At 40.6% G+C, this 26816-nt stretch overlaps 1 protein-coding gene and 1 long non-coding RNA gene across 7 annotated transcripts in view; one reads left to right on the top strand and one right to left on the bottom strand.

The window, feature by feature from the left end:
* rbfox1 (RNA binding fox-1 homolog 1) overlaps positions 1-26816 on the top strand; it is a 299812-nt gene that overhangs the window by 138761 nt on the left and 134235 nt on the right. For 5 of the 6 annotated variants that reach the window (XM_034089337.1, XM_034089338.1, XM_034089336.1 and 2 more), the window contains exon 2: positions 20398-20676. In XM_034089337.1, the coding sequence (XP_033945228.1) occupies positions 20398-20676 (279 nt within the window). Of the gene's footprint in view, positions 1-8467; positions 8553-20397; positions 20677-26816 lie in introns of those variants that run through there. The other variant, XM_034089341.1, reaches the window with a different exon arrangement.
* On the bottom strand, positions 1317-26777 carry LOC117451180 (uncharacterized). Its single transcript, XR_004552630.2, has 3 exons — positions 26542-26777; positions 25221-25306; positions 1317-1873 (listed from the first exon to the last, which is right to left on the bottom strand). It is a non-coding gene; the product is annotated as an uncharacterized lncRNA (long non-coding RNA).

The following is a 26816-nucleotide window of genomic DNA, read 5'->3' as shown; positions in this document are numbered from 1 at the left end:
CAAAGAAAGCAACACATACATGATGTTGTCTAATTTTAAACCAAAACTAAGTCCTCAGGATGACTTTAAGATGTGAACACGGTCATCTTTGTTTTGTAACATTAAATAAAATTAAAAAAATATTTTATAAAAAAAATAAAATTCCCGATCCCCGATTTTTTTCTCCCGATTCCGATCTTTTGAAAATCATGTGATCGGCTCCGATCCCCGATCACGTGATCGGATCGGGACATCTCTACTGCAGGCCAAATATTTCCATAATAAAACATTGCTATGCAGAATAGTATTATATACCTGCCAAGATGCGATTCCTAAGGAACTGCTGCTTCAGGGGGCAGGAAGCTAGAACTCGTGGCTGGATCTGGGACTCCAATTCCCAGAATCCTCGGGAGTGTGACGTCAGCGGCACAACGTGGTTGAACGCGGAAGTAGAAATATTTGTTTACATTGCAGGTAGAGGAAATCGAGTTTGTTCACGGGAATATATCGTGCAATTAAAGGCTTCAAGCGCTGATTTTACTTCGAGAAGGTTGGACAGGATGGCAGGTACTTTGGGAATGCCGGTGTCAGCTTGCTCCTGCCTTTTTTGGTGTTTAAATACCCACCGACCGAGAGACAGTGCAACTCTTAGCTGACACACAAGAGAGGGGTTGTTACCGGAGCTGGCGTAGTACTCGGGACTTCTTCTGGCCCAAAGGATATTAAAAGTTACTCCAGATGAGGACGGAAGGGACACCTGAATGTGTGTCGTGCGGGACCTGTGGCTCGTTCCAGCGGCGTCTGAACCATGCTCTGAGCTAGCCTGTGTTTCGGGAATGAGGCATTTCTTACGGCTTCTTTGCGTATGATGATTCGGTTCCAGAGTCGGAGATTGCAATAGACATTTGCAAGGACAGACAGCACCGGCAGGCAAGCAGCAGCAACATGAAACACAGCAGCAGGAACATGAACGCAGCAATAGCAAATGAACGCAGCAATAGCAAGTGAACGCAGCAGGCAAGCAGCAGCGAGGTAGCTGCAGCAATAGCAGCAGCGAGCAATGCATGGAGAGAGATCTGGCAGGTTAAATAGAGCGGCTTATTAAGGAGACTCCGTTTGGTTGGTTGTAGAGTGGCAAGGGGGCGTATATGAATGCAGCATAAGTGCTCGAGTTGACTGCCTGAACTAGCTCGCAGGCTTCGCCCCATTCATTCCATCCAAATACAACTGTTGTAAAAAATAAATAAAACAAACATACAAAATGAAGTTTGACTCCAACTGGAGCAGATTTATTTAAAACATTTACCATGTTACAATATTTTGGCATGTCACTCCTGGTAACAATTCTTTTTGGGAGTCAAGCACAGAGGGACCTGGCACTTCACGCAGTGCAAAGGTGTCTTCACCCTCTTTTAGCCAGCATCATGGCAGTTCCTGCAGTTCTTCCTGATACGGATATCTTTCCGCATGGGCCCGCATGTGAGTGTGGGGGGGGGGGGTGCAGAGCCTTCAGCATATTCCAACATTTCTGCAGCAAGCTGCTCCCTGAAAGTCTTCTGTGTGTGTGTGGCTTTGTCCTGCTGGGGTCACTCCTCATCTTGTACAGCCTCTTGTGGAGAATAAAGCTGTTCACCACTGCAATGTCCATAAAATGGTAAACAAAGGTCTTGTACCATTTCATTGTTTTGTGGAGAACAATGTAGTACCCGATCAAAACGTCAGACACATCCACGCCACCCATGCTTCTGTTGTAGTCCAACACAGCGTCAGGAACGGGAACTTTCTAGTGAAAGATGAGGCAGAAGTTGAGGAATGTGAGGGTGAGGCAGGTGTGGGCTGGGTGAAAGTAGACAATGGTGGGGGTCCAGAAGCCATTTCATCCTCATCTCCATCACTATGAAAACAAATGTGGAAAAACAAAGAGATTAGATTAATTCCTGTAATTCCTGTTTCCTTGGCAGTAAACATGCCATTTTGAGTGTGTGAAAGCAATATATATAGTATATATATAGTATATATATAGTCATCTATAGTGACTATAGATGAACACTGGCCTATACCTTTAGTAAATGTAACAAGAAACACTATTTGGTATTTTTGTAAATAATTCCTGCCAAACATGCCATTTTGAGCGTGTGAATTTACATTACATTTCATTTAGCAGACGCTTTTATTTACTATGTATTTTATTTACTACTACTTAAAATAGTTGTGTTAATTAAACGCACAAGGGGTTCTTGAATGAAATAATATTATAAAGGTAAACAGAAATAATAAACGGATAATCTGCTCCTTAAACAAAATAAACAGAGACAGATTTCATGCATGGATCCATTATATTGACAGTTTTCCAGCCAAACAACACAAACAACATTAAACAGTCCGCTCTGCGATACACAAACAGTGTCTTTACTGCCTAATCCAGGCATTGACAAAAAAGGCTTTTGCTCCTGCGCCCTTCGGCGGCAAAAACAGAAATGTTTGTAGGCCTTTTCAGGCTATATTCCACAAAAAAAGGAAACACGAGGTCCAGCGGGGCACAAAGGAGCAATCTCACCCTGTGTCGTAGAGAATCTCTCTCTCTCTGTGCACGTCCTCTCCAAGGAGACGTGCTTCCAGGTCGGTCGATGCAATATCCACATACGGTTACTTTCAGTTACTTCCCCATTGCATTTTAACATATATACATGCTGAGAAAACGTAACTATCCCGCTGAATACCCGCATTCACCACACACAGGCTTCCTCCTCCCGTGAGAACCACCTCTGGCCTCCTGTTGACGCGCCCACTAAAAAGCCTCTGGGCGCGCCGCGACAGGTGAATATGCAAATGAGGCTTGCCGAACCACACCCTCAAACCTTACATAAAAGTGGACATTTAACGACTGTAGCCCTGAGATAATACACATGCATCATGGATTTTCATTTCATTTGAATCTAAACTACATGCCTTAACCCTTTCCCCTGCCCCTACAGTTTATAAGAAACACTGAGATCAATCTGCGACTGTCACAGCTATATGAATAATCATACACCAAATAAATAAGTAATAGATAAAAACAGAGAGATTACATACCTTTCGATACGATACGATACGATATCTGCATCGATGTCAACATTAGTCACAATTGCCATTGCCTGTAAAGTAGTAAGCATCTCTTTCCTGTGAGCCATTATTTGACAAAAGTCAAAGTACAGAAAAAGTCCTAAACGTAAATATTGTAATCTGCTCTGTTATCTGCTGTCCGCTCTGTGCTCCGTGCGCTCTGGGTCATGCAATTCCTGCTTCCTTACGTAGTAAACAATAAGAGTCTGCTGCGTAATGTGCTTACGCTGGCTGGCATTCTTTATACTTTACGCAGGACCATGTCTCTGGAACCCATTGGTCGATTTGGGTGATTTACACCATTATATCCAATAGAATCGATGGGCAGTTCCCAAATCCACGTAAATATTACCATTGCGGACGTAATAGAGAAGCAAACTAAGCATATCTGAAAGTACAAGCCTGTACGGCAACACTTTATACCCAGTATATTGCCATAAATATGATGATGGATTATCAGTAAAAATGTCTACCTGACACAAAGACATTGGATTAACCTTGAGCGGCGTTTTTATTCCGTTGAACACAACTTTTGATCACAAATCAAAAAAGGTAAGATGTAATTATTGTAATATCTTTGAAACCGGATGTTGTTTACTTTCTATTTTCTGGCTGATAGCTCCAGTAATTCGGGGTCGTACAGTGATGACATTACATGTGTGGAATCTGTGGAGTCTCAGCTTTAATCGGATATATTTTTTGTGCAGTTAAGATAAGTAATAAGGGCATTTCTACCATGAGTGCTGTGCAAAAGTCTGTTAGCATTAGTTAGCATTTTTTCGCTCCATGCTAATTCAAAGGCTTGGTATTACTCTTGTGTTTCTTTTAGCTAAAAATGGTTCATATTGTCAGTTAGCTGAGTTTCTTACCTTTAAAAGTGTATGAAACATTAATAGTTTCATAAATGTTAAGAAACCCTGAGACAGTCTCGAAGAAAACCGGTGGGGGGGGTCCACTGGGGGGACCGCTGTGCTTAAGAGGTTAAACAACATTGAGCCACCTTTCACCTCAAGATGAGTCATTCAAGTTCCAAGACAAAGCAGAACTTACGAACGACGAACTCTACGAGGAAACCCGGTCTCTACAAACCCGTTCAAGGGAAAGCGGTTCATCCCTCAGTCCAAATGCCATGCTTGCCGTTGACACGAGCAAAAGCCGAAGCAGCTGAAGCCAGAGCATCCTATACTCAGCAAGAGATAGCTTTAAAGGTCGAACAAGCCCGTCTACAAGCTACATTTGAAGCACTTCAGGTAGAGAAAGAAAGGGATGCTGCTAAAGCTGAATTGTAAACGCTGGAAGCTGGCCTAGTTGAGAGTGATCTAGGATCTGCAGTCAAAAAGCCTATTCCTCTCCCACCTCAAAAACGGCTGCAACATACGGAGGAATACGTGAGGGAGCAGTCGCTTATTAAGTCATCATACCATTCCAATATGGACGAAACCCCATTTCACACACCACATGTGACACGCCGATGGCAAACTCAACTTCCACGTGATGACCAAGGCAGCCTTCCCATCAAAAACGAACATGGGGTGTCACACATAGGCGAACATCCCTTCAATCAACACCAGTCTTCCACCTACCCACATGGGGCCTTCGGCATAAATCCACGTATTTCAGAGTATGACATACCTACCAACCACGATCTTGAGTGACTGGCTCGCAACCAGCTTGTCACAACAGGCCTAAGCACCTTCAACGATAAACCAGAGAACTATTGGGCCTGGAGATCGTCTTTCAAGAGTGCCATTGCTGGATTAGACCTTACTGCAGGAGAAGAGCTGGACCTCCTCAGAGATGACTTGGCAGAGAGTCCTCAGAGCACGTTCGCAGGCTCAAAGCGGTGAACATCAGATGTCCGCCAGCTGGAGTAAGTATGGCCTGGGAGAGGCTGGAAGAGACGTACGGCTCGCCTGAAGCCATCGAGCGAGCTCTCTTCTCCAAATTAGAGCGTTTCCCAAAACTGACAAACAAAGAACCACAAAAGCTCCGTGAACTCGGAGATCTGTTGCTAGAGGTTGAAGTCGCAAAGCTAGATGGTTACCTACCTAGGCTAGGGTACTTGGACACATCCAGGGGAATTCATCCCATCGCAGAAAAGTTACCGTATAATCTCCAGGAAAGGTGGATGTCATACGGGTTGAGATACAAGCGTGACAACTTCAGCTTTCCTCCATTTCCTGTCTTTGTCGACTTTGTGCGCACAGAAGCTATGACACGTACAGATCCCAGCTTCAACTTCGCTGTTTCTCAAGCACCGTCAGAACAGAGAAAGGGGTCAGACAGGTTTACCAGAGCACCTGTATCCGTCAACAAGACAACTGTGTTCCCACCCAAGGAATACGGAGGTAAAAATAAATCAGTCGATAACAACAAGCTCTGTCCCATACATGGGAAGCCTCACCCGCTGAAAAAGTGCATAAGCTTCAGGGATCGCAAGCAATTCCTGAAAGATCACTCCATATGCTTTAGATGCTGTTCATCCACAGAACATCTCACGAGAGACTGCAAAGCGGAAGTACAATGCCAGAGGGATCGTCATATGTCAGCCCTCCATCCGGGCCCCGCGCCATGGACATCCAGGCCCTTCACCCCTTCTCCAGAGCATGGCGGGGAGGAGGACAAGGTCACTGAAGACGTCACCGCTAAGTGCACAGAGGTATGTGGAAGAGGAGTTAGCGCAAGAGCATGCTCAAATATATGTCTCGTCAGTGTTTACCCTGAGGGGCACCATGAGAAATCAATGAAAGTCTATGCTATACTTGACGAGCAAAGCAACAAATCTCTGGAGAGGTCAGAGTTCTTCAGTGTCTTCAACATCCAAGGTGGTGAATTTCCATGCACACTGAAACATGCGCAGGGCTCAAAGAGACAACTGGACGAAGGGCCCATGGTTACGTTATAGAGTCAATCGACCAGAAGATCAGTCTTTGTCTCCCTACACTCCTTGAATGTAACCATATCCCCAACAACCGTTCAGAGTTTCCAACCCCTGATGCAGCTTTGCACCACAATCACCTGAGAACAGTAGAACTTGTCAATCACCGGGCCAGCCTTTCTCTGGAATCCATCTTCACCAAAACCATAATGTCAAGAGATCTATGATCTAGTTGATTCCATCTCAGATTCAGAGGTTCGCCCACAAGTTGTTAACATCACTAACATCAAAAAGGACACTTTGAACACATCACGCTTTGAGCGCTTCTCCGACAATGTAATAGCAATCTGTTAGCGTATTAGCTCGTCGTTAGCTTAGCCTCTTTAGCATATTAGCTCGTCGTTAGCTGAGCATATTAGCTCGTTGCTAGCTTAGCACTGTTAGCATTTTGCTAAACTCTTGTTTTCTCTTCACTTATAGTTTGTTAAGGCTTTTAAGCTGTCTGACTAGCCTAGCATTATCATAGCATGGTCATTTATGTCGTGTTTCTGTATACCTGCCATGTACTTATCTCACTGCAACTGTAAAACAATGTATTTTTCTTGAGTGTTACAGTTTTACAATAAAGAATATAAGAATATTCAAGAGGATAGGTCGCCAGATCTGGGGGGTGCTGCGCTGGTAGCTCCCGGTTACACTTTTCATTTGCCCTGTATGATGGGCGCTGTAAGTAATGAAAGTGGGGTATGTTGGCTTATCAGGCGCCCGCAGCTATACTACAGGACAGTAAACCAAAAATATTGTTTAAAGTTGGAGAGATACAAAAATATGCATACATAAATGTTAACTAGGTAAAATAAGATATGAATGAACAACAAAAATAAAATAAGTGACATTTATTTGCTATTGGCTATGGTAGGTTATTGGTTATGTTCATATACTTATTTGATTATTAAAATGTAAACCGATCTTTTTCATATGGGTGTTTTAGAGTTGTACCCCTAGATCAGGTCTCTAGTAATTGTGTGCTCAAAGTGCACTAGATTGAAGCATTTGACTTTAAAATGTTAAAACAAATATATTCCCGGGGGGCATACCCCCGGACCCCCCTAGAGGATGTGACGTCCACCCCCCAATTCAAATGTTCATACAATACTGAATACATTTGAAGCCATTTTGACGTATATTACCTACGTTAATAAGTTTCTGTTTTTGTAGTGTTTTGTCTTTTGTAGAGATTTTTCATTTATTCTTGATATATAAAATCTTGCATAGGGCAGCAAATTGTCTAGAACCGGCCCTGGTACTAGGCCTCAAGAGCCTTTCTTGTGCTGGCAGACACATAGAAACAAATTGGCGGGGCGCACTTGGGGCGCACTTGGGGCGCACTTGGGGCGCACTTGGCACGCGCTTCCACGCGCTCCGAGCTCACATTATGCTGGGCCCACGTGCCTTAGCACCGCTGCTATGACTCCATCCTAGGGGAACACTGAGCCCTTATTAAAAACATTCGGTCCTCAAGTTGTAAAATGTGCTAATAACATTATTCTGAGTTATTTTCTCGTTTATCATAAACAAGTGGTTTTGCAAATGATAAACAAAAGTATGTATCTATCTTTCTCTTTATTGCTTTTAATTGTTACTGTCCTCTGTGTAACCAGAATAAATATATTTGTCATGTAACTTTGGCAATTTTTTCCCGAACCACAATGTTTCTTGTGAAAAGACTATGCATGTTACAAGCGAAACATTGTAACATGATGCCAAACATTCATAAGAGATGCTCCAAAAACACTTTTAAACTGCTGTCTTTAAAGTCACTACTTTGTGATGCAAGAAACGTACAGATTAAAATAAGCAAGATATTACCGGCGTAAACCATCAACATTTGCCTACATCATGGTATTACAATAAAATAAAAATAAAAATATATAGTGTCAAGAATCGAAATATGTTGTCATAAATACAGTATAATGGACAGTTGCACTGTACAATGAAACACACATATAAGATAAACATTATGTGCTGCATGCTAAAAAATAAAAAAAGATATATAAACAGCAGGGTACAGTATGGTATATAAATATGCATCAGAATAGATATCGTAAAACAATATATTGACAGACAGTGTTATTGCTGACTGCTATAATGGGAGGGGAGTTCATACAATGTGTCAGATGTTGTTTTGGCCATGGTTTTTCAGTTTAAATTAAATAAGTAAAAAATGATGGCGTGGGCAAGGACTCCCTATCTTTCTCTTTCTTTTTGTATTATCGTTGACATAATGTGCCTGTATATATTTATCTCCCTCTGTGAGGACAACTAGAAAAAAAAAAAAAGTTGCTCACAAAAGATAGACTCAAAGAACGAGTGAGAGAAAAGAGAATAAGAGACAAGCGTAGTGAAAACATTTCATTCGCAGTTGCACCTCCTCCTCCTCCTCCTCCTCCCCCCCCCCCCCCCCCCCCCCCACACACACACACACACACACACACAGAAAGCCATCTATAATTGATGCTAGCTGTAGGCAGTCACTGGCGGCTGGACTTGCAGCTGGATGTGCATGGAGGAAGGCAAGATGGTAGAGCAGGTACTTGTGAGAACACACTCCGTTTCTCCCCGTCTCACCCCATTTCTCTCCGTCTCTTCCCCTCTCTCTTCCGTCTCTCTCCTTATCGCCGCTCTCTGCACTCTGTTGGTACTGTGACTGCAGAGGGAAGCATGCTGCATGCTCCTTTTCGTATTGTGTCTGTGAGTGTGTGTACTGTGTGCAGTACATCGGGCTGCATGCTCTGATCATGTCGGTGTGTATCTATATCTGTCTACCTCATGTTCATTCATCCTTATCCATGGCAGATGCTAGCAAGAGAGCATGGATTTACGCATTAGAAAGAGAGATAGAGAGGAGCTGCAGCTTTGTTTTGAAATGAAACCATGAAACCCTGTAGCTGAAACACAGCAGCGAGAGGAAGAAGGAAAGAGAATGATACATGCAACTGTTTATTGTATTGGTGAGGGAACACATACAAATAGGTCTGTTTCATTTTAATATACAGATTCTGAGAGAGTTTATTGCTGTAGTAATGATCGCTCTTCACATTGACCACAGGGTGATCCCTTCCTTCCAAGTGTTCAACATGGGGAACAGAAAGCTGCAAAGTTCAGAAAATCTGGTGGATTCTTAGGCAACACAGCAACAATACGGCCTCAGAGAAGAGCCAACAGTACACTGGTGGCTTGCTTCATATATTTAGATAGAGGCGGCAATTTATTTGTAATACCGTATTTTATTCAAATGTTTTTCGGTGCCCTTTAAGCCTCTTACACACCGAGCCAATTATCGGCGTCGATAGATGTCGGGCCGCCGATGAGCGTCATGTCGCCCTACTCAGATTGGTGTGTACTGCACCGTCGTGCACCCTCGTGTCGTTTCGGCCGTGCCGACACCTTCCGCCGCCGATTCGGGGGGCCGTCTGCCAAATAAATCACTCTGATTGGCTGTTCAGCTAGCGAATCAGTGCATGAGAAGCTAAACGGAAAGTGAGGGACCCAAACAAACTATTAAGAAGGCAAATCTGAGATTTCATTTACCTCCAGCTCTCGACACAGGTTCTGGAAAGCCCCGTGAGCTTCTCGCTGTAGAGTGAACATGGAAGGCACACGCTATTTGTTGTTTGTTTATATCACGCAGTCTGTTCTTCTTCTCTCGGTTATCACGCAGTCTGTCTTCCGGTTGTTGCCTCTTTTGAATGACGAATACACACTACCGCCGCCTGCTGGTAAGGAGAGTTATTGCCACTCACGCATGCGCAGTTCGTACGTGCTTCTTGGCCGTCGGGACGTGTTCTTTAGTGTCAGTTTGGTGTGTAAGAGGCTTAAGAAACACCATTTCCCGTAAGGCTGTCACTGGTTGACAGAAGAGGCGTCAGCAGGACACTGTGCTTTTCGACAATAAAGGTCCCAACAAAAACAATAAAGACTCCAGAAGAGACGTTTGGTGAATGTAATGAAGATTATTGAGATCAGTTTACAAGGATAAAAGTATCTGTACCTCTGCTTAACCTTTTTAAATCTGTTTTCAGTTTCTTAGCAGCTGCAAAAGAAAAGCTAGACAGGAAGCGTGTCATGATTTCAGCTTTCTAAGTGACCTTTGCAGCGTGTAACATTACAGTAAGACATTTATTCTGTGTATTCCCCTCGTACAAAGGTTATTATCAACAGGTTGTTATTGGTGTTGTGAAGAAGTGTTTCTGCATCCATTTTTAACGTAACCTTAACTGAACCTGATGAACCACAAACTAACCTTTACCTTAACCCTTTATTAGTTGGGGAAACAGACATTCACAAAAAACAGAAAGAATCTTAGAAATTAGTGCCGCTTGAGTCTTCTACTATTGTTCTGAGCTTTTCCTCCCAAGAAAAACAACAGCATCTTTAAAGAAAAAGTACAATCTGACGTTTAGAGAGTTGTGACCTGGCCGTCCGTCAGTATCAGGCGTCAATAAGACACGCCTTGTTCTTCGTTAATGGTCCCTCACCGGCTGCACACACTGGTCATCCTCAAGCCTCATCTGCAGATTCATCCTATTAAACCTGCAAAACCCTTCAGTGAGAGACAGCACTCTGATTGGCTGCACCAGAAAGAAAAGGATGTGAGGAATGTAGGAAAACAGGAAGCATCTGATCATATCTTCACACGACATGTCCGTCTGGAGTGAATGGGAACGATTGGTGTGAACATGGTTGGAAAGAGGATGAGTGCATTCAGGGTATTATATTTGGATAAAGTAAAAATATGCAAAAAGAACACATTTAAAGCCTGGAACTAAACTGCACCTTTGCAGTTATTTACTGTGCAATGAGGGATTACTTACAACATGTCATGTGTTTCAGAACAACGGCTTCTAAATCCACAGCCTGTTTCCGTTTCCATTTTAGAATGACGAATACAGACTCCCACCGCCCGCTGGTATCAAGAGTTCTTTCTACTCGCGCAGGCCTGCAATGTAGAAGCTGTATTTGCTGTCTTTGTGTTCAGGTACATTCAGACCGTTTGTTTGGTTAACCCCGACAAACAAGGTCAAACAATCAGGGCTTATTGTTATGGAAGCGGATGTTATCATTCTTTAGTGTTGCAGTGCATGGAAACATTGGTGCACGTATTATACTGTTTTTCATCAATATATTATAGGTCTCAGATATATCCAGAGCCTGTCTCTGATTGGCTGAAACACCAAACAGATCGTTGTAGCATCCCCTAATCCCCTCTGTTTCTGTTACTTCAGATGAAAGTAAGGAGCCCCTCCCCACGCCCCTCTGAGAGACATTTGGTTAAAAAGAACACAATGGTGCTCTAGGAGGAGATTCAGGTGATAAGGGGGGGGGGAGGGTTACCTTGGTTGCTGATTGGCTAATCAAGCCAACGAATCGACATCATAAAGTGGCCAAAATCTGATCAGCTCATTTTCAGACAGGTTTTTATATAAATGGATCAGGACAAAAAGAGAGGGGGTCTTTGTTCCTTAAACTTTGTACACATATGTATGCATACAATGAAGGAACAAGTGGATTTTGCATAAAAGTAGACCTTTGACCCATGATTTCTTTTGAAAATAAATAAATATGCAAAACGAACACCTTTTAAAGCCTGGAACTATACTGCAGATGTGCACACTTATTTACTGAGCAATGAGGGATTATATGAAACATTTCAAGTCAGATAAACAATTTGTTTCCAACCGACAGTATGTGATCATTCAGCTGCTCATGTTTCATGTTGCTGACTGCATGGGAACCAACTGGCCAGGGCTGCAGAACCATTTCTTACAGAAGTTAACATAAGATTTCACGAGGAGTAAGACAGATCAATCAATGGAGGAAGGGTGAAGACATGTACGGCCCGTCCACACAGCGGCGTGCGTTGAAGCTTCCAACGCTTCTGCCCATTCACTTAATGGGGTGACGTCACTTTTAGCCGAACTGCATTTTGGGAAGCAACGTGGAGCGTTGCTGGCGTTGCTCGCTTCAAAAGTTGAGCAATGTTCAACTTTTGACGCCTCGACGGAGGCAGCAGCCAATCAAATCATATGCCAGTATAAGCTCTAGCCAATCAAACCGCGTGCTTGTGTGTCTGGGGTGGGAGATTCATGTGATTGGTTGTTGGTCGAGTGTCAGACACGCCCGCCGGCAAGCGTCAACGCACGCCGCCGTGTGGACGGGCCGTTACCATCTAAAATGTAATTCAGCTTTAATCAACACATGTCTTTGAGATAGTTCGAGAGTAGCTTCACACAGGGAAGAATACAGAGTGCAGAAGTGTTGCTGTGCGGGACACACATTCCTTCTCCCTCTGGGCTTATGCTGACATGTCATTGTATTCCTTCAGGTGTGTGTGTGTGCGTATGTGTGTGTGTGCATGTGTGTGTGCGTGTGTGTATATGTGTGTGTGTGTGTGTGTGTATGTGTGTGTGTGTATATGTGTGTGTGTGTGTGTGTGTGTGTATATATGTGTGTGTGTGTGTGTGTGTGTGTGTGTGTGTGTGTGTGTGTGTGCGTGCGTGCGTGCTCTGCCACGTAAAGCATATTTCAGCTCTCTAAATGTGGTTCTCATTACACCGCTGAGCATTTAGCCAAGACTCACTGTCTGCACCTCTCTCCCTCTCTTTCTCTCTCTCTTTGTCACTCGCTCACTCTCTCTTTTTCCTACTTATCGCAGCGCCTCTCTCCCTCTCTCTCTCTCTCTGTGTGTAATGGCAGATATACATATCCCTCATCAGTAACCCCTCTCTCTCATAAACACGCACACATACTAACACACCACACGTTAGCGTGTTTTTGGGGCACGTTCTCTTGTGACAGCAATGTCTCTGTTTCATGAATCACAGCCACGCTTTCTGAGTCTCACCATCCTCCCTGGGACGGTTTGTTTGAGCTTCCATCTATAGTGCTGGTTGTTGATGTTGGGCCACAGCCTCTTACCACAAACAAAACAACTACAATGAATGGGAGTACAGGACATGTACTGGCTTCACTTCCTGTACTATATGTTGGTACAACGTGACCTTATCATATACTGTTCATATTTAGCTGCTTGGGCCTCCGCCTTTAGTGTTGTATCTTAATCAAAGGTGTGAGAAGTACTTAGATCTTGCACTGCAGTAAAAGTAGAAGTACTTAGATCTTGTACTTGAGTAAAAGTAGAAGTACTCAGATATTGTACTTGAGTAAAAGTAGAAGTACTCAGATCTTGTACTTGAGTAATGGTAGAAGTACTCAGATATTGTACTTGAGTAAAAGTAGAAGTACTCAGATATTGTACTTGAGTAAAAGTAGAATTACTCAGATATTGTACTTGAGTAATGGTAGAAGTACTCAGATATTGTACTTGAGTAAAAGTAGAAGTACTCAGATATTGTACTAGAGTAAAAGTAGAAGTACTCAGATATTGTACTTGAGTAAAAGTAGAAGTACTCAGATCTTGTACTTGAGTGAAAGTAGAAGTACTGAGATATTGTACTTGAGTAAAAGTAGAAGTACCAGAGTGTAGGAATACTCTGTTACAGTACATGTCCTGCATTCAAAATGTTCCTCAAGTGAAAGTAGAAAAGTATTATCATCAAAATATAGTGAAAGTAGCGACAGTAAAAGTAGAAGTACTGAGATCTTGTACTTGAGAAAAAGTAGAAGTACTCAGATATTGTACTAGAGTAAAAGTAGAAGTACTCAGATATTGTACTTGAGTAAAAGTAGAAGTACTCAGATATTGTACTTGAGTGAAAGTAGAAGTACTGAGATATTGTACTTGAGTAAAAGTAGAAGTACCAGAGTGTAGGAATACTCTGTTACAGTACATGTCCTGCATTCAAAATGTTCCTCAAGTGAAAGTAGAAAAGTATTATCATCAAAATATAGTGAAAGTAGCGACAGTAAAAGTAGAAGTACTGAGATCTTGTACTTGAGAAAAAGTAGAAGTACTCAGATCTTGTACTTGAGTGAAAGTAGAAGTACTCAGATCTTGTACTTGAGTAAAAGTAGAAGTACTCAGATATTGTACTTGAGTAAAAGTAGAAGTACTCAGATCTTGTACTTGAGTGAAAGTAGAAGTACTGAGATATTGTACTTGAGTAAAAGTAGAAGTACCAGAGTGTAGGAATACTCTGTTACAGTACATGTCCTCTATTCAAAATGTTCCTCAAGTGAAAGTAGAAAAGTATTATCATCAAAATATAGTGAAAGTAGCGACAGTAAAAGTAGAAGTACTGAGATCTTGTACTTGAGAAAAAGTAGAAGTACTCAGATATTGTACTAGAGTAAAAGTAGAAGTACTCAGATATTGTACTTGAGTAAAAGTAGAAGTACTCAGATATTGTACTTGAGTGAAAGTAGAAGTACTGAGATATTGTACTTGAGTAAAAGTAGAAGTACCAGAGTGTAGGAATACTCTGTTACAGTACATGTCCTGCATTCAAAATGTTCCTCAAGTGAAAGTAGAAAAGTATTATCATCAAAATATAGTGAAAGTAGCGACAGTAAAAGTAGAAGTACTGAGATCTTGTACTTGAGAAAAAGTAGAAGTACTCAGATCTTGTACTTGAGTGAAAGTAGAAGTACTCAGATCTTGTACTTGAGTAAAAGTAGAAGTACTCAGATATTGTACTTGAGTAAAAGTAGAAGTACTCAGATCTTGTACTTGAGTGAAAGTAGAAGTACTGAGATATTGTACTTGAGTAAAAGTAGAAGTACCAGAGTGTAGGAATACTCTGTTACAGTACATGTCCTCTATTCAAAATGTTCCTCAAGTGAAAGTAGAAAAGTATTATCATCAAAATATAGTGAAAGTAGCGACAGTAAAAGTAGAAGTACTCAGATCTTGTACTAGAGTACTAGATGTGTTCCAGTCAGGCTTTCGTCCAAACCACAGCACTGAGACTGCTCTTGTAAAGGTCTTTAATGACATCCACTTAAACACAGACAGTGGCAGAACTTCAGTGTTAGTATTATTAGATCTCAGTGCTGCGTTTGACACTGTTGACCACAGCATATTACTAGACCGACTGGAAAACTGGGTGGGACTTTCAGAAACAGTTCTAAATTGGTTTGAATCCTACTTAAAGGACAGAAACAACTTTGTTTCTATAGGTAAATACACATCTGAGTTGACAAATATTACATGTGGGGTTCCTCAAGGCTCCATCTTGGGGCCTCTTCTCTTTAACATCTACATGCTACCACTGGCTCAGATAAGGAAGAACAATAAAAGTTATCATTGCTATGCAGATGACACACACATTTACGTAACAATTTCACCAGGAGACTATGCTCCAATTCAAACACTGAGTAAGTGCATTGAACAAATCAATGACGATGTGTCAGAACTTTCTCCAATTAAACAAAGATAAAACTGAGGTAATGGTTTTTGGAGCCAAGGCAGAATGTTTAAAAGTTAGCGCTGAGCTTCAGTCTGCAATGTTCAAACCAACAAAGCCAGAAATCTAGGTGTAGTCATGGACTCTGACCTGAGTTTCAACAGTCACATTAAAACAGTTACTAAATCAGCCTACTATCACCTAAAGAATATATCTAGGATTAAAAGACTAATGTCACAGCAGGATTTGGAAAAACTTGTCCATGCCTTTATCTTCAGTAGACTCGACTACTGCAATGGTGTCTTCACAGGTCTCACTAAAAAATATATTAGAAAGCTGCAGCTGATTCAGAACGCCGCTGCTCGAGTCCTCACTAACTCTAAGAAAGTGGATCACATCACTCCTGTTCTGAAGTCTTTACACTGGCTTCCTGTGTGTCAAAGAATACATTTCAAAATACTGCTGCTGGTTTATAAAGCACTGAATGGTTTAGGCCCAAAATACATTTCTGACCTCCTGCTAAATTATGAACCATCCAGATCTCTCAGGTCTTCAGGGACTGGTCAGCTTTCCAGAGTCAGAGCTAAGCCCGGAGAAGTTCAGTTATTCTGCTCCAAACATCTGGATCAACCTCCCAGAAACCTGCAGGTCCGCTCCAACTCTGACTACTTTTAAATCCAGCAAGAAGACTTTTCTTTTTGCCGCTGCTTTTAATTGAACTATTCACATCTCACATATTTTATTCATGTACTTTTTCTTTTAATATTTAATTGAACTATTCATATTTTAGACTGCACTGTAACTTTTATCCATGTATTTTTCCTTAATGTTTATTTTATTAGCTTTTCTTTTTTAATGCTTAATGTCTTTCATTTTTTTTGTAAAGCACTTTGAATTGCCTAGCGTTGAAAAGTGCTTTATAAATAAACTTGCCTTGCCTTGCCTTAGAGTAAAAGTAGAAGTACTCAGATCTTGTACTTGAGTGAAAGTAGAAGTACTCAGATCTTGTACTTGAGTGAAAGTAGAAGTACTCAGATCTTGTACTTGAGTGAAAGTAGAAGTACTCAGATATTGTACTTGAGTGAACGTAGAAGTACTCAGATATTGTACTTGAGTAAAAGTAGAAGTACTCAGATCTTGTACTTGAGTGAAAGTAGAAGTACTCAGATATTGTACTTGAGTGAAAGTAGAAGTACTCAGATCTTGTACTTGAGTAAAAGTAGAAGTACTCAGATCTAACACTTGATTACATTTCACATCATTCATCAACATCTGTGAAGTAACTGAAGGTATTAAATACATGTAGTGGAGGAAAAGTATACCATTTACCTCTGAATTGTAGTGGAGAAGAAGAACAAAGTAGCAGATAATGAAATACTCAAGTAAAGTACAAGTATTCTCAAAAGTATACTAGTACAGTACTTGAAATGTATTGTGTGTGGTTTATGTGGGTAGCCATGGTTATAGTTTTTAAATGGTCATGTTTTGGTTGTGCAACACAACTTCTTGATAATGCTCTAAGATAAGATCATGGTTTGGGTTTAAATATGTATACATGTATGTTTGTTATGTTTTGATGACTTTTCAGCCAATGTCACAGTAGCTCAACGTATGTAGCTCACGTTGAGCTACTGTGAGGTTCTGTGGCGTGTTCAGAGTACAGCTTGTTGTAAGATGTATGTCTGTTAGCACAGTAACAGTATTTAGTAAATCCACAGATTTTGGTTGTTGTTCCAATGTGTTCAAGCTTTTTGTTGTACATGTTGTGTTTGCATCTTGTTTAGATTTGTTGTATAGGATTAAACAAGTAACCTGCATTTTAACTGTGTAACAGTAAAAGCCAGTTACCAAAAAAATACAGGCAACAAGCAAAATAAGCTAACTTCCGTGTCGGCCTACAACAATATGTCATCACTGCACCACTCTATATGAGCTTTGTGTTATTCCACTTTATACATGCTTGATTATCGGTTGTTAACTGTCTTTAATCGTAAAAAAACTAAAAAGATCTGACAGTTACCAATAACAGGAATAAAGTGTTCAAAAATAATAAATAAACTAATTAACTAACAAACAAAACAAAAGATAATATGTTAGCCAGGCATCATTTTCATTCATTAGCATCATGCTATGAACATCCAGCCTCTGTAGCTCCTGTGCTGTGCTTTATGGATGGTCACCAGGTGCATAGAGTTGCTGTTATAAACATAATAACGTCTTCTGCTGTGTTTAAAAAAAGTACGAGTTAAGTTGGTTAAATAATAGCCTTGCGTATCCTGAGCCTCATTGGCCGCCTATGGCCAGCGTCTGATGCTCCGAGTGTCTAATGATGCGCATGATGGACATGAGGGTTAGTCTAAAGCCTATCGCACGTCATTCAGACTATAAAAGAGGTATGTTCACGTTGGTATGAAAATGCCGATCTGTATTTGACAGCCTGGAAGTGAAACACGTCTTGTCGGTTTTCCTTCTTTAGCTTAGGGAGTTTGTACCCTAAAAGACTACATTTTGTGAGGAGAAAAAACAGTTTTTCACCAGTGTTTACTTTCAATATGAATCTGTTTGATGGCACGGTCTGTGCGTTCACATTATGATCAGATCTGATCGCTGTATCATGAAGATGGGTCACATGACTGACAAAGGCAGCTGAGGTGGCCAAAGCCTTTTTTTAATCTACTTATAAGCTAACATGCTCTCAGGTCCCTAATGAGTCTCCTGGTGCGACTGGTAATAATCAGATAACACCCACCAACACCCACCACACCAACACCTTAGTTTAGCATGTTAGCATGCCATCACAAAAGAAAAGCTATCATAGGTTTGCTGGTAAAAATATTAAAATGTTGACGCTAGACCAGTGGTTCCCAACCTCTTTCAGTGAGGCCCCCCTTGGGTAATTGGAAATATTTTTCGAGCCCCCCCCAACCCGGTTCCCACTGAGATTGGTAGGATTAATTGTATATAGTTGTACAAACATTACATTTTCTCTGCTAATAATAACAAAAAAGAAAGATCCAACTAGAATTTTTTATTTTATTATGGATTGAACAACAAAACAAAAGTGCTTGTATTGGCAGATGATCCTGTGCCACTGTGAAATAATGAGGCCTAATTGAAACAATTACAAATATGTTTTATCGATCCAGTTCTTTAACACTATTTGTATAGGTTATTTTTGTTCTTTTTTAAAACTAAACAAATTGGAAACAGAATTAACATTGATTTATTTTATGTACAGTATAGTGTGGATTATGGGCTGCTAGCACACATACCTGCAGTGGTGGTAGTAACTAAGTAGATTTAGTCAAGTACTGTACTTATTTTGAGGTACTTAAGTATTTCCACCACAGTTCAGAGGTAAATGGTGTACTTTTACTCCACTACATGTATTTAATACCTTTAGTTACTTTACAGTTTTGGATGAATGATGTGAAATATAATCAACTTTTAAATCAGACTTTAGTTACACCTGGAGTAAATGCACAAGCTACCCTGCAGTATACTACTTTTACTTAAAGGTGGGGTAGGTAAGTTTGAGAAACCGGCTCGAGATACACTTTTTGTTATATTCCATGGAATGCTCTTAACACCCGATAGCAATGAGTCAAAGTGCTTTGACAAAAAATCTATAAAAAAATTAATCTGTGGAAGCCTTGGCGCTGTAAAAAGCACAACCAATCATCTGAGCCGGCTAAAGTAACTGGATGGCCTACCTGCCCGTCAGCCTTCCATCTGTGCACAAACTTATCTCGTGCCCTTATTGGTCATGTGCGCGTTCGTGTGTGTTGGAGGAGGGGCTCTTTAACGCAGCGTCCACCCGGCGGCATGCGTTGAAACTCGACCAACAACCAATCACATGAATCTCCCGCCCCGGACACACAAGCACGCGGTTTGATTGGCTAGAGCTTGTACTGGTATATGATTCGATTGGCTGACGCTTCCGCCGAAGCTTCAAAAGTTGAACATTGCTCAACTTTTGAAGCGAGCAACGCGAGCAAAGCGAAGCAACACTCCCACAATGCAGTTTGGCAAAGCGTGACGTCACCCCATTGAAAGTGAATGGGCAGAAGCGTGAACGCACACCGCCGTGTAGACGGGCCGTAAGGAAGTAGCAGATTTCTTCCGGCTGTGTATTTTCAAATTCTAGCGCACTCAAGCTGGTTTCTCCAAAATTACCTACCCCACCTTTAAGTACTTGATCTGAGTACTTCTTCCACCTTCCACGTAATCGGGTCAACAGAACTCTGAGTTAAGGAAGTTGAAAACGGTGCATTTCTCAGTATAAATATGATGCCAGCTGATGGACAGATTGCTTGTGTTTCCGCGTTTATGCGAACATACTTATGACAAACGAGCATTGACCACATCGAGCCTTGTACATTGTCACTTTTGAACGCTCTGTTCTCCGCCGGCAGATCTCTGTGTGCACGGTACTGCAGCGAGTCTGTGAGCGAGTCTGTGAGCGAGATACCCCGCACAGAGAGAGAGAGAGAGACTGAGAGAGAGATCTCCCCACCGATCACGTTAGATGTCAAGGGAGATGTATGCCTCATCATACTTTGTTAATTATCGCTGAAAGGCTTGTCGTGGGCGCGTCCACTTTTCTTTTATCTGCCGGTTGTGTTAAAAATGTGTCAATATTATAGATTTTACGAGCAAAAAATCTTTGTTTACAACTTCTCCCCAAGCTTCACGCTCCCCCCAGGTTGGGAACCACTGCGCTGGACGATCACCAGTCATTAGGATACATCCAGAAGTTGCTGACATATTTAAATTAAAAATGACAACCAGCTCGTGGAGCCATATAAAAAGTCAGGTGATCACCAAGATTATTAGTTTCATCACAAATGTCTGGAAATAATGTTAATTGACCAAATGTCTTGGTGATGTCTTAGTCTGGACTATAGTGTCCAACTTCCCCACAGTGCCATTCATAGACGCCTGCAACTAAATTGCCATAACACATGACATTAATTGAACTACTGAAAAACCATTCTAAAGTTGGGATTGAAGGAAGTGAGAATGGAATGTGGAAATGTTCCTCTAAATGGTGAATCTCTTTGTCCACAGGGTAACCAGGACACACCGGCACCCCCGGACCCATCCATGGCCCAGGCTTACCCATCAGCCCAATTTGCCCCCCCTCCCCAGAACAGCATCCCAGAGTTCACAGCTTCACAACCCCATCCACACTCCCACCCGCACCAGCACCCGGCGGCCATGCAGGACTACCCTGGGGTGCAGGCCTCCGTCAGCGACCACCCCCTCAACATGTACCAGTCCTCGCAGAGCCACGAGGGGCCGAGCGGCCCGGAGCCCAGCAGCCACAGCGTGCCCGACAACGCCACAGTAAGGCATCATGGGAGAGGTGGGGTTATAGCTCACTGAAAAGCTGAAACATTGACTTTAATTGAATTTATTATGTCAACAGATTTCACACAACTGTATTGGGTTAGTTGAAAGCAATAATATTACATTTAAATAAGTTCAACTTAATATTATTGCTTTCAACTAACCTAAGAAAGTAAGGTCAATGTTTCAGTTTTTGCATTGCTGGGTTTTAGAGTGTATTGACCATTCTGTACTGTATATAATTAGTTAAATTGTTACATGCAATGGAGTTATATAAAACAGTGCAGAACAGTTTGTACTATTTATTTTCTTTTTTTAATACCCGATCAAAATCATAACCTAACTTTAACCAAGCTTCACACTATCTTATAACACAGAAAAACAAATGTCAAACCTGTCAGTGCCCTCTAGCAAACATTCCATCCACATGTGCCCTGACCCCATCACAGGTCACCCAAATTGTTCAAGGTGAAATGAAGGAGGACGATACTTTAAACTGAAACTACTTTAATTAAAAGGCTTGGTCCGTACAATTCAAGTAATAACAGAACAGAACTGTGTGTTAAAAAACACGAATCCGACAAAGGCTTAACAAAATACAGGAACTAGTAAAAGCAGAACTAATGAGGGGATGAAGTGCAGGTCAGGTGGTTGCAGCAACCCTGTCTCCTAAAAAGTACGTTCCCACAGAACTGAACTGCATTCTCAATTACGTTTAGCTCGAAACGTATTTTCTCCCACGTTACGTTTCTTATGAACGTATCTTAAATACGTTTATTTTCTACATATCTTTGCCATTTATTGTCTTGCTTATAATAATGATAATAGTCATTTATAAATATCATTTTAGAGCACACATTTGAGATCGAGAATCGGGCTCGATATATGGTTGAATTAAAATCAGTAGGCGAGGCTGTAATTTCTCCAGCTGTTACTCTCATGAGTGAGTCAGAAAATAATAGTTTTTAACGTGCCAAAAAGCTGCTGTGTCGTTTATTGCACCTCAAACATTAAAACAAATCCAGAGTTACGTGTTTCTGTACTTCCTCTAAGAAGAAAGGACAGTAACAGAAGAGCTCTGTGACGCCAGATGTGGTGTTGTTAATGCGATATGAGATCCGAAAACAAAATACAGAGATTATGATGGCCGAAGACACTACACTACCCATAATCCCCAGCTATCGTTTGGGACTACAGTCCCGTCGACAAACCCCGTGATTAATCTTCAAGCTCTGGGATTGGATGTTGGAGTGGCAGTGCGCCAAGGTTACGCCGAGCGTCAAGCTCTTTGAAATGAAACGAAACCACGGCAGACTATTCAAAACTGGACTTGAACGCCCCCCGAGAACTACAAATGCTGGCTATTGTGTTTCGCAGCATGTTCTCTATGGCACGTCTCTACTGGGAATAGTAGTTTTAAAAGACGTTTTTGTTTTTCCCAAAATTAGAAGATGACAGTATTAAACTGTGTACAGCCCTGGAGGTTTAGGGGATAAGAAACAAATTGGTGTGTACAAATTTAAAACATGTAATTACTAAATGGGTGAAAATCGCTTGTATCCATAATGGGCAGCATTAATATATACCCACACGACAGCTCATTGTTACTTTGTTATTCTACTCCACTACAATTCAGAGGTTAACCTGGTATTGTTACTCCACTACATTTATTTGAGTTACTTTTCAGATTCTGATTAATGATGTGAAATATAAACAACCCTTAAATCAGACTTTAGTTACACCTGAGTAAAATTCAGGGAAGGTGATTGTCAAGTGCCAAAAATCAGGACTCAGGAGAGATATTTGATAGTTGGTGCTTGAGAAGACTAAATATTTATCTGCAGATCTCTATAAAGTATATTCATTACTCGTTATTCTCTACTAATAGTTAATTAAAGACTATATAATTGCTATTTTGCACATCCCTTTCAAGATTTCAAGATTTTCTAATGTTTATTGACATATCATATACACAACTACGGTGCAATGAATGAAAAACTTGGGTCACAGGTTCCTCAGCAGTGCATTACAAGACATCTATCAATATGTTTGTACCTCCACCATTAAACTGTCATATTCTGCACATTTCTTATTCTATCTACATACATAAGAGTATAATTCATGTGTATAATATCAGTTAAAATAAGTGCTTCAACATAGTTAACATTGCAGGAAAGCAATATATTAGACGTTAAGTACTTTGTCAGGCTTAATATTTATCTGTAGCTTTTTTCTTATTTGAAAGAAGACCTTAACCTAAAGTATTCTTTAATGTGTTAATAAAGCTGAATTAGTTTGTCTGTTTTGCACATCCTCATATTCATATCTTTGTACATCCTGCACTAAACTGTTTTATTGTAGAGATCACTTACAGTATCTTCTTGATTTTGTATATTCTATATTTCTATCACAGACCTTCTACTTTCCCCCTATGAAAGTATGTACTCTTAATATTGTTTTCATCACATAACATTATTCAACAAAAATAATTCAATAACGTGCTTTAACCACTAGGCGGTGCAGACAAGGTACACACAGCATACTAATAATAACTTTGTATTATTAGTGTAGGACACATATGTATGTATAACATCTGAAGATATGTAGTTGTATTCATATTTTTACATAATTTTACAGGATATTGCTATACTATTTCTCATGTTTTACTTCGACATATTAATATCTGATTTGTAAAACATCACAGACATAGGCTATCCGTCATTTAATGGTAAGCTATTGAAATTGTGATTCCATAGATGTGTCTCCCATCACCCAAATCCCCTGACTATTCTCTCAACCTCAGTATTTACATTCTTATATTCAAAGAAAATCAGTAATATCTTTAAAAACGAGTCCCTTTCTTTCAGCTGTGGTGTAAATATAGTTCTCCTGTTTGTCTAGAAGTCTTCTCATCAGGGCTCTATAAATAAAGAACTACGGCAGATGTGTAATATTTAATGCAGCCGAAACGTGTATTACAATGCCGTTATGTGATGACTTTCAAAGAGAAAAGCAAGGAGGGCGACTGTGGCTCCGAGGGAGTGCGGTCGTCTTGCAACCAGAAGGTTGTGGGTTCGATCCCGATGCCCATGCAGTCAACATGTCGATGTATCCTTGGGCAACCCTGAGTTGCTCCCGATGGCATGGCCAACAGTGTGTGAATGTGTATGAATGTTAGTTCCTAGAGTTAGGTACACTGCTCTGTATGACTGGGTGTGAATGGGTGAACGACATGTAGTATGTAAAGCTCTTTGAGGGGTCTTAAAATTATTTATTTTATTTTCTCTTCACTATATCTGTAAAGCGTCTTTGAGCACCTGTAAAAGCGCTAACAAATGAAATCTATTATTATTATTATTATTATTATTATTATTAAAAGACTGAATAAAGTGCTATATAAGTACAGTCCATTTACAGTTCATTTAACACTCGCAATAAAGTATTATTTTATTTTTTTTAAATGTTTTTGGATATCATATCGCATTAACACCATATCCCAACGTGCATTGCGGCTAACATATCCAATCAACGAGCTTCAAGCTGAGGATCTTGGGTAATCAGTTCAGTGGGTTTGTTGTGTGCATCGCTCGAAATGTCCCTTATAGGCCTACGTCTGTTTCCGGTGACTTTATTTACGACTAAAAAGCATGCTAAAAAGCCCAGGATTATAGAATTAAATGAATCAATAAAAACAAGGATAATTGTGTGTTATTGTTGAGTAAATAACAATGTGTTATTTAGAAAATAATAACAAATTAGAAGGAAAAAAGGATTTTTCAAAAATGCAGATTTCAGTATTCTGAGGCTCTGAGCCATTTATTTTCCTCACAGACGGGAAACAAAGTCCGACATTATACGATTTAAAATAAAAACAAATAAATAAAAAGATAAAACACTGGCATGTAATTTACGTTAGAATAAATAGAATGGTTTTGAATAATAGATGAGAGTAAAATCTACGTCACTTTACAGCCCCGCCCACTTTTGGGGAAACCAACGCTGTCATTTGAACGGAGATCAAGCATGAAGCCACAGAGCTCTTCTGTTACTGTCCTTTCTTCTTAGAGGAAGTTCAGAAACACGTAACTCTGGATTGGTTTTAATGTTTGAGGTGCAATAAACGACACGGCAGCTTTTTGTCATGTTAAAACTATTATGTTCTGCCTCGCTCATGAGAGTATCAGCTGGCGAAATTACAGCCTCGCCTACTGATTTCAAATGTGTGTTCTAAAATGATATTTATAAATGACTATTATCATTATTATAAGCAAGACAATAAATGACAAAGATATGTAGAAAATAAACGTATTTGAGATACGTTCACAAGAAACGTAACGTGGGAGAAAATACGTTTCTAGCTAAACGTAATTGAGAATGCAGTTTAGTTCTGTGGGAACGTAATTTTTAGGAGACAGGGTTGGGTTGCAGGGATGATGGGGAACAGATGAAACTAATAAGACAGACATTCAAAAACGTAAACGGACAGGAAGTAAAGACGTGTCACAGGGGAAGGAAACAATCGGAATTGGAAAGAGACTGACCTTTTCAAGTCTCAGAGGTTTTGTCTTCACTACGATTCATCGTCAGCTTTCACACCAGCCGAATACAACCAGGAAACCCAGTCGGTCTGAACAGAGCAAACAGAGGAGATGTGAGCCAGACTGCTCTCCTTTATCATGGTTCACATTTCTTAAATCTTTTTACAAGTCTTTTGTGTTGATGAAAAGGTCTCTAATGGGTCTTGGTGTAACATTGGATATTGAGAAGAATTATCTGGGGATTGTTCGAGTGTCGCAGCCTTCCAATTGCAGCTGCTGATGTTGTGTGCTGTCTTTGATACATGGCAGTTGGACCGGTCATTGTATATGCAGGTGATGTGGAGCTGCTCCACTCCAAGGTTCCCCTCCAGTGTGTTTTTGTGTTGGCCATAAAGTCCCACTATAACAGACCCTACAGGATTATTTCCTCAGTGTTATCTGTTTACCACTCCAACACTCCAAAGACAATTATAAGTGATTTATGGGGGCCTTTTTTAGTTACTGTTCTAATACAATTCATATGATTTTGAATGCCACATATACCAGTACAGCCTCGCAGGCGTCAGAATCAGGCGGTCATTTTTTCTTTCAATTTATAACTCAGTTCAATGTCATAAATATGTATTACACCATTAGTCCTAAGTGTCATACAAATTGATTATATTTTGTAAAGTAATAATGTGTTCCCTCAGCCCTGCTAGAACTGCTTAGTTTTCTTGTTGTTTTTCGACTGGACTTTTAAACTTAATTTACACAGTTAATCAAAAATGAAGCTCTACCTACTGTGAAATGACAAACATATTAACTTTACAGCAGTTTGTTTCAATCAGTAAGTCAGTATGGCAAGCAGCAATATGACAATACATTTCCCTTAAATAAGTGATTTCATTTATTGGATATGTCTGGCGTAAGAAAGACATAGAGATTAGATGGCCATCAAAAAGCAAAAACAGAACATATCTTTAAGTACAATGCAATAGGGGTGGTCAGATCATCAGATCAAGGGGCGTTGGTGAACTCCAGTTCAAGACCCGCCTCGGCACTGCGTCAGGCCGCTGTGTCCTTGGGCAAGACACTCTACCTGCATTTGCTTCTGTGGGTAATGACATTTACATGTCTAATATGTGTAATATGTAATTGTAAAGCGATTTTGCAATTTGAGCACCTGTAAAAGCGCTCTAATAAAACATGTAATGCATTATTATTATTATTAATAACAAAACATTTTTTAACATGTTTTTTGCCTGAAATAAGTTTTGCTGTTAACACAAGCTGAAGAGATTAGCAAGTTTTGTTCTACGATATAAAATACATTAGTTAATACCCCACTGGTGAATGTCTTTAGTATCCCATGCGTCCGGTCAGTCCGGGTCAGCCGGAGGAAGAGATCAATCTTTTGCTTGCTCTTCCTGTTGTCATCTGAGGTCTTCTCCTATTGGCCGACGTCGTCGGGGGCGGGTCCAATGCAATTCCTGCCTTGTTGTATTGTTAAATTACATCATTCTGGTGTCTGTGGTTATTTAAACATTCCCTAATAAACGTTATTCAGCGGCAATAAATGAGTGCTAAACCCAGTGTGCTCTGTGTACAACACCACAT

This window comes from Pseudochaenichthys georgianus, chromosome 8 (assembly GCF_902827115.2).
Source record: "Pseudochaenichthys georgianus chromosome 8, fPseGeo1.2, whole genome shotgun sequence".
Lineage (NCBI taxonomy): Eukaryota > Metazoa > Chordata > Actinopteri > Perciformes > Channichthyidae > Pseudochaenichthys > Pseudochaenichthys georgianus.
The sequence above is the reverse complement of the archived record's forward strand: the minus strand, read 5'-3'. Positions and strand labels throughout refer to the sequence as shown.